Below are 8,816 nucleotides of genomic sequence, written 5' to 3' on the forward strand. Positions count from 1 at the left end.
TAGCATTAAAGCTGCTGAAAGCTTGTTTTCAGAAGTGTTTTTCATTAAAGATTTACAACTACATAAAGAGCAATTAAAAGTTCAGCTTGGAAAAAAGTTTGATCGACAGTGGCCTTGAGTATCAGCCTGCTGTTAGTCATCACACTGGTATTCAAATGTCACTAAATCCTCTGTGCATTTGGAAATACGTCCTTTTAATTTGCTCGATTTGACAAAAAACTATTAAGGTTTGCGTGAAAGTGTAATATATGATACGGTGCAAAAGTCTTGAGCCACCCCTCTTAGCTTTATATTTGCAATAAAAATGGCAAATAGGTGCAGCGCTTAATTGAAATGTGCAAACACACATGGAAATGCAGTCACCCTTCCACTGGGACCATTTCTGATGAGGCTTCAGTGAACAGTACATGGATCAACTAAAGGCCCTGATGAATGTCTCGGGTCTTGTGTCAGGTCTTTGCTGGATTTTTCTCCTGTTTCTTAAGGACATGACTTTCACAAATTGTTCATCTGCTGTAGATACTTGTACAACATGCCAAGATGTGCAAGGTTTTCTGCTAACAGCATTCCTTGTTGGTGCAAAAAATATTATTTTATGTCTGTCAAACTGACCTTTGGCATTTTTCATAGATTCAACTAAAGAAATGGGAAAAAATATTTTTTGTAACAGGCTGCTTGTGGCAAAGTGCCTACAAATAGCAAAGAACCAGTTTAAATTCTAAGATTAGACGTTTTTAGACTAACTAAAAACGTCTGAAAACGGCCAGCTTCAAGTACTGGACAATGTATGAAAAACCAATCATTGTCTGAAGATCAACTTTGAAAGACCTTCAGAAAGCCTGGAGAACTGTGGCCCAAAACAACATTTTTTAAAGGTCTCCAAAATATAAAGGAATGGGTGCTGTCTCTTGATGCTGTATGTCTTAAGTTAGCTCTCTTTTATGGCTCCACAGCTCCTGACAGAGCGGGTTCAAGCTGCTAAACACAACAGAAATTTCAATATGTTGCTATGATAGATGAGTTAGTTAACTCAGACTTTATGTGTATGTATAATGTAGGGCATATCTAACACTTTCAATTTAACATCTTCTCAAAAATAGAATATTAGAGTTGTTGGTCAAAAAAACTACAAACTGATTTATGCTAGGAAGATGGGAGAAGCAAAATGCGTTAACATTTCCCACCCAGTTTGTCACTAGTAAAGTCACTCGCAGTGGGCAGTGCGTCTTTTGGTCTATTAATATAAAAATTGCTAGTCTGGCTCAAATCAAAGGTATCGTGATCGAGCACCAGCATAAAAGCATTTTGTTCACACCCTATGTGTTTTTTTTAATCCTTACCAAAACACCAGCATTAAATAAACAAGTTCTAGTTTAAGATGGATTGTAGTGGTGAATTTCATGATCCTGTCAGGTGAATAGCAGAAGCAAATATTGTTTCTCGATAGAGTCAGTTAACTGCCCCAGTTCTAGTCTTTATCTAAGTTAATCTAACCACCTCCTGACAGTAGCTTTATGTTAGCGCAGACATGACATCACCTATCTCCTCTAACTCTCAGCAAGAAAGCTGCAATTTCTCTGTCACAGCCAAAGCTTCTTCTGCTTCTATCTAATGGATCATTTCAGAAAAAGTTGTGCAGGTCACACAGTTATTTCTGAGCATGTATGCATGTTTCCACAGTGGCTTCATCGCTTTGCCCACCTGTGAGGAGGCTGAATGAGCACCGCGTCCACTGGTCCAGGTCCATATTATAGGAGTCGATGTGGCGGACCAAGATGCGATCGTTGTTGTAATCCAGGTCGTTCCCACCTAACACGTACAGTTCCCTCCTCACCGCCGCCATGACGTGGTATACTCGCCTCTGCAACATGGGACTGCGGGCCAACCACTGGTCCTGAGGTGGAGGCGAAGGTGGTGGGGAGTAGATATGGGGAGGGAACGGCAGATGAATTTGAAGGGGGTGAAAAAGGGAGAAAATAAGAGATGCAGTACAAAGAGGGAGGCAGAGAGAAACAGCGAGGGTGGAAAGGGAAGGAGGATGAATACGAAGATTAATATTTAAGCATATCCATGCATGGGTAATTGATGTATGCTCAGCACTAGATAAATAACGTGACACTGGAGCTCAGGTTTGTACTAATGACTTCCCTCCCTATTTCTAATCATATGTTTCAGCCACTCCATTTTACACCGAGGATCCCTGCTCATTTCACTAAGTGTGTCGAAGTGTATTTTCTGTGTGTGTGTGTGTGTGTGTGTGTGTGTGTGTGTGTGTGTGTGTGTGAGTGCTTGATTGAGGCAGAGAATGAGAGAGAGAAAGTGTGTGTGTGCGTGTGTGTCTGCTGGGAGCTGACGGGTGGCCATCTGTTGAGGGTAGAGTGGGTGGGGGGTTGCTGTTGCTCTGGCAGGTGAATGTAGATTCATGGTGAATACAAATGAGACTCTCTTCCTCTCTCTTTCGTTTCTTCATTCCCTCGCTTCCACGCAGACATGTACAAACACAGACCCATATGGATATGCGCATTACACACATACACACCGCGTACTATATACAGGCTTTAGCAGCTGCCTATAAACACAACCGATTGATGTTTAGCCCTCTACATTCCAGTGCAGAAAGGTGTGTTTGACTATTGCACACAGAATCAAAATCATTTAAAGCTCATATTTAATTTCAAAAATATAACCGAAAAAACACGACAAAAGTTGGAACTAAATTTTACTGTTTGCAACATTTTGTCTTGCTGAAATAAGCAAAGGGGTTGTTTTACCTTTACATACCTTTACAGCTTTGTGTGAAGGAAAGTTTTCGCAGGCCTCTACATTGAAAAACTAAGGAAGACCAGAGCAAGTATGACCACCTCTATAAAGGTTTTGCAGTTTGCTAGTTGGGGTAAATTCACCCCATTTGAGTGCTCAGAGAAAATGCAAAAAAAATCCAAGAGCTACATGTCAAACTCTAAAGTTTTCAGTTAGCATGTTAAATGTTAAAATTCATGACAGTGCAATTAGAAAAGGACTGAACAAGTGCAGCTTTTTCAGTTTAAAATGTTTTTCAGAGCACTGTAGAGTCCTGGAAGTGTCGTTTCGCATTAAGCGCACCTTTGCAGATGCACAAATTAATCATACCATGTATACAAATGCAATTCCCATCCCAAATCTAGTTTTACTATTTATCAGAGTGGCTGGGATGTTTTTAATTGATTCCATACAGTGTGAAAATCAATTAGCAGACACTTGACACCTGCCTGTTGTGCTATCCGTCATTGAGAACATAAGGTGTGCTTTTATTTCTGGGAGAGAGAAAAAAAATACTCCATTATTATTACACCGATGATGTTTAGGTGTGTACTTTTCCAAAAGTCTCATCATCAGTCAACAACAATTCAAACAGAGTAAACTGTATTATAAGCTAACCTCAGTACAAACTTTCACAGAGAAAAATCTCAGGATGAGTCTCATAATAAGTGGCTCTGAATAAGGATTCCAAGGACACAACAAGCTCTCAGCACTGACATAATAGCAACCAAAACGCTTTACCGAGCAGTTCACATCCACCACAGACCATCAATTTAGAGTTCTGTTTCTGAACACCTGAAAAATGTAACTCAAATAATCTCATCTACCTCACATTTGGTCTCCAAAAGCTCCTGAGAAAAAAAATATGAAGCTTGAGGGAAATTTTGTGTGTCAGCTGTTTGGACCTGGGCGTGTAAAAGGGTATTTTTTTTGTTTGTTTTTTGTACTGATCACTGCTGTTTGCTGTTGATGAGAGTCAGGAGATGAATGCAAACAGTAAGGTTACTGTCAGTAAAACAAAATCACTGTTCAAAAAAAGAAAACCCCACTGAAAGTACAATGAACTGTAGCGTATAATCATACTTCTTTGTGATTTTGTCTCTATCAGCAGCCTCGTTCACAGTAAATTCATTCTTAGCTTATATGTAAATACTGGCTCGAGTTGGCTTTAGTATGTTTTGGGAATATGGTGATAAAGTGTGCCGTAGTATCGAGTATACAGCTGTAATCAGGGAAAATGAACATGCATTTCCTCGACACACAGAAACAAATCCAATCAGTCCACAGCTACCTGTTCTGGGTCGTAAACCATCAGCCGGTTTTGGTACTGAGCCGTGTTTGTCACCCCACCTGGAACACAAACAAACATCTCAGGATTCTGGCAGTGACACGTTCTCCTGCAAATGTGTGTGAAAGTGTGAACTTAGTAGCAGAAGTGAGATAAAAGTAACATCTATGGGACCGAATGTGCAGGCTGAGTCTGTGTTCTCTCCTTGTGTACCTGACACCCAGAGCAGGTTGTCAGCAACGCAGCCGGCGTGGCAGGACAGCGAGCGGTCAAAGGGCTGGACGAACATCCATTTGTTCCTCTTGGGACAGTAACGCTCCACAGAGGGCAGCACCTGCCTCAGCTCATTCCTGCCTCCCACTGCGTACAGGTACTGCCCCAGAGCTCCCAGGACAAAGTGTTCCCTACATGCCTTCATGGGGGCAATCTCAGTCCAACGGTTGCCCCTGGGGTCATATCTACAGGCGGTCCTTACTGCACATGTCCTCCCAGTGGCGTGCTCCATCTCTCCACCTACGACAAACAGGAAGTTCCCCATTACAGCCACGCAGTGGTGGCTGCGTCCAGTAGGCATGGGGACCAGTTCGCTCCAGTTCGACCCGCCCGCCACTCGCACGTGCTCCTGCACAGCTGGGTTGAAATACCGCAGCTCCCGGACTCTGCTCACCTCCCGCTTCCGACCTCCAACTATGTAGAGGGTGAGGGACTGGAAGCGCGGTCTGGTGCGGGCTGACTGGTGGAGGGGCTGAGCGAAGATGGCGCGGTGGTAGTCCAAGGCCTCATCTACCAGAGCTGCAGCGGTAGGGCTAGACTGGACCAGAGGATGGCTACGCGAAAGGTGGTGCAGTGTGGGGACGTCCATCAGTCCGTAGCGGACGTGCTGCAGAAGGTCCTCGGTGTACTGGTAGCGACAGTCGTGCTCGAGCCACAGAACAACCAGCTAAATCCAGAAAGAAGAGAAGATCAGTTAGAGACCAAGAGCAAGCAGGAAGAACAGTGACTACAATATTCATCATGCTGTCATGGTTCCATAAATTCAAAAACTGCTCATTCAATTTTAATGTATTATTGATGAAATTATTATTTGAATTCATTATGGCTCAGTTTTTGTTTCTTTTCAAGTTTTAAATTAGAAACAAAAGTCTCCCTGCTCCAGTCGTTTTTCATCCAGTCCCTACAAAAGGCAAATAGGAAAGACGTTAGGATAAGAGGGAAGTGTAGAAGGAAAGAATCAGTAGGAAAGACTTTGGGAAAAAATAGAGATAGGGAAAGAAAACCAATATGAGAGAAAAAAGAAACACTGAAGGACTGCTAATCAGAAATTTTTCTAGACACCTATAGGCTATTATGGCAAGATTGAGCCAGCACTACAGCCATAGTTGCTAACACACACACACACACGCACACACACACACACACACACACACACACACACACACACACACACACACAAGCATTTATTAATCAGCAGCATTCAATATTCAGACTGTAAATATCCACAGGCAGCCTCCTTTGTTTAACGCGGGCGAACCGGGTAGCAGGGAAGGGATTTAATTGAACTTGAGAGCGATGGAAGGTTATTTAGCTGCGACGAGGTGTGAATGTGGGCGAGATGACTGGAGATCACTGATACCATTATCAGGAAAACAAAGTGGTTGTTAGCGCAATCTGCGCAGAGACTGAGAGCTTATTACAGCGAATAAAGGAATAAAGATTTTTAGGGGGAAAAGGGACACGAGGATGGCTAAGAACAAATCAGGGGGAAAAAACTGTCAATGTCACGACTGCACTGATAATACAGGAGTCGAGATGTGATGCATGCACACACACTGGATGCGTGCCTTGTCTTTGCTATCCAGACGAAACCTTCCTTTCCTCATTTCTCCTTTCAGTCCCCTCTGAAGGTGTGAATATGCAACAAACATGCAAGTCAGGCTTCTGTCTTTTTTGTGGTAACTGTGCCACTCTGCTGTCTCGTCTTCCCTTTCCTCCACTGCTAACCCCGCCTCTCTCCTCCTCAATGCTTTAAAGTGACAGTGTGCGTGCGTGCATGTGCGTGCGTGCGCATGTGTGTGTGTGAGCATGCGTGTGCGCACTACGGCAGCTGACTGTGAAGGTCACGCTGCATCACACAACTTCCTCGGGGCACAGAATAAATCAACTCCTTCTCCCTCCTTCCCCTCCATGCTGAAAGAGAAAGTGTGTGAGAGAGAGAGTGTGTATGTGTGTGTGTGTGAGAAAAGAAGAGGGTGAGGGAAAGAGATAGTGAGGGGAGGAGGGGAGACTGAGCAAAGGATGGCAAGATAGAGAGAGAGGGAGAGAGAGGGAGAGGGGAAAAACAAAGGCAGAGAAAATGTGATTTCCAGAGCACGAGAGGCTCTAAGAAAACTCTGAGTGACGATGATTGACGCCCGAGCTAGGTCAGTCCGGTTTTGGCGTGCACCCCACCACCCTGCAGCCCACCATCCCTTTCGGACGACAGCCCCCGCTCGCCGCTCGCTTCCGTCTGATGCCCAAATTAACCTTCTGGGTGAAGTGAAGGAGCCCCAAAGCAGCCTAATCAGAGGCTGATTATGGCGGCGGCGGCTGGCTAAAGGGTCAGGGTAATTGTGCCATCAGAGGCCTGATTGTTTTCAATCAGACGGGCGGCCGAGTGACAGCTGGGGGATTGGGGCTCTGATGGAGCCGCGGTGGGCCTAATCAGAGAAGAGAAGAAGGAGAGAAAGAAAGAGAGGGGAGAAAAGAAGTGAGAGAGAGCGGGGGTGGCGGTGGTGTGGGGGCTGATTGGAGCAAATGAACAGTCAAAGCGGCGAGTCCCACCCTGCACTGCCGCTTTACTCCGCAATGCCAGCAGTTCATCACGCTTACTATACGCTGACAGACGAACACCCGGTCAAACGCAGCCCTTCCTACTGCACATTGTCATCAACATAAACAAACAGTATACGAGATGCAGATGGCAGTGTTTAATTTCTTGTTTATTAGTCTGAGCGTCTGCTGTGTGTCATGCATTTCTGTACATGTTTGTGTTTTATATATATGTGTGTGTATATATATATATATATATATATATATATATATATATATATATATATATATATATATATATATATATATATATATATATATATATATATATATATATATATATATATATATATATATATATATATCGGGGGCAACCGTGGCTCAGGGGGCTGGGAATTGCATCTGTAACCGGAAGGTCGCCGGTTCGATCCCTGGGCTCTCTGTCCTGGTCGTTGTGTCCTTGGGCAAGACACTTTGCCCTACTTGCCTACTGGTGTTGGCCAGAGGGGCCGATGGCGCGATATGGCAGCCTCGCTTCTGTCAGTCTGCCCCAGGGCAGCTGTGGCTACAACTGTAGCTTGCCTCCACCAGTGTATGAATGTGAGAGTGAATGAATAGTGGTATTGTAAAGCGCTTTGGGTGCCTTGAAAAGCGCTATATAAATCCATTATTATAATATATATATATATATATATATATATATATATATATATATATATATTAGGGCTGCCACAAACGATTATTTTGATAGTTGACTAGTCACCGATTATTTTTGCGATTAGTCGACTAATCACATCATCATCCATTGGACATACAGCTTATTGCACCAGCAGCATCTGCTCTTATATAACTATCATTAGCTTACAGCTTTAAGTGTTTAAGTTAAGTGCTAATTAAAAATAAAGACAAGATGATAGTTTATTAAAGTTTAATGAAGTTTGCAGATTGTTTCGGTGAAGTTTAATAAACTCCTTGCTATCTAAAATATAACAGGACACCGGAGTAAATTCTCGAGCATCTCACACTTCTGATAATCAGCTGTCTTCTTGACGTTTATTCAGCTGTGTAAAAACTATAACTTTAATCTCAGCCAAACCGATTTACTCAGGAACAAATAAAATACTAAAAAAAAGCCAAACAATAACATTTTAAGCTAAGTGACGGCGGTGGGTTTGAAAACGATTTGCCGGGAGTCCGGTGTTCTCACGGCTCTAGTTAGCCTAGCCCCCGGCTAGCTATCGAGCTAGTGGGTAACAGACGTCTCCGAAAACGTCGGAGCGCTTTTGAAAATATGTGGTGTCTTGATAAACTGAGCAGATATTTGAGGTTTACACAGCTACATTCTCGCCTGAATATATGTTAAACGTTTATTTTGTGACCCGGAAAGAATAATAAGAGTAGTATAAAAACTAACTAGCTGCCGCCATTGTTGACAACAGAGCTGGGCTGCGCTATGAATTCTGGGACGGAGCTACTTCTTCTTCTTCGGGGTTTAACGGCAGCTGGCATCCTTGTACATGCAGTGCTGCCATCTTCTGTTTCAGTCCGTTATTACACTCTTAAATCCTGCTACTTATTCCTGCGTCTTTTGTGATCTTACAAAGCTTCAAACGACGCGTCGACTATTAAATCAGTCGTCGACGATTTTGATAGTCGACGTAATCGTGACTAGTCGACTAATCGTGGCAGCCCTAGTGTGTGTGTATATATGTATATATATATATATATGTGTGTATATATGTGTATATATATATATGTGTGTATATATGTATATATTAGGGGTGCAACGATATTCGTATCGATATTGAACCGTTCGATACAGTGCTTTCGGTTCGGTACGCATATGTATCGAACAATACAAAATTTGTAATTTATTTTATCAACTTTCCTTCTGACGATGCTGTCTGTGTTGAGCGCTCAG

General features: G+C 43.0%; 1 protein-coding gene across 3 annotated transcripts in view; it reads right to left on the reverse strand.

Annotated features, from left to right (window-relative positions):
• Positions 1–8,816, reverse strand: part of klhl32 (kelch-like family member 32) — a 37,030-nt gene that overhangs the window by 3,741 nt on the left and 24,473 nt on the right. For all 3 annotated transcript variants that reach the window (XM_085473440.1, XM_085473438.1, XM_085473439.1), the window contains 3 exons: positions 4,301–5,027; positions 4,091–4,149; positions 1,702–1,894 (listed from right to left, as the gene is read on the reverse strand). In XM_085473440.1, the coding sequence (XP_085329566.1) occupies positions 1,702–1,894; positions 4,091–4,149; positions 4,301–5,027 (979 nt within the window). The remainder of the gene's footprint in view (positions 1–1,701; positions 1,895–4,090; positions 4,150–4,300; positions 5,028–8,816) is intronic.

The sequence above is a fragment of the Copadichromis virginalis genome, linkage group LG11 (assembly GCF_057382275.1).
Source record: "Copadichromis virginalis isolate Kocher_CV1m ecotype Utaka linkage group LG11, C_Virginalis_male_GT1.1, whole genome shotgun sequence".
Taxonomy (NCBI): Eukaryota; Metazoa; Chordata; class Actinopteri; order Cichliformes; family Cichlidae; genus Copadichromis; species Copadichromis virginalis.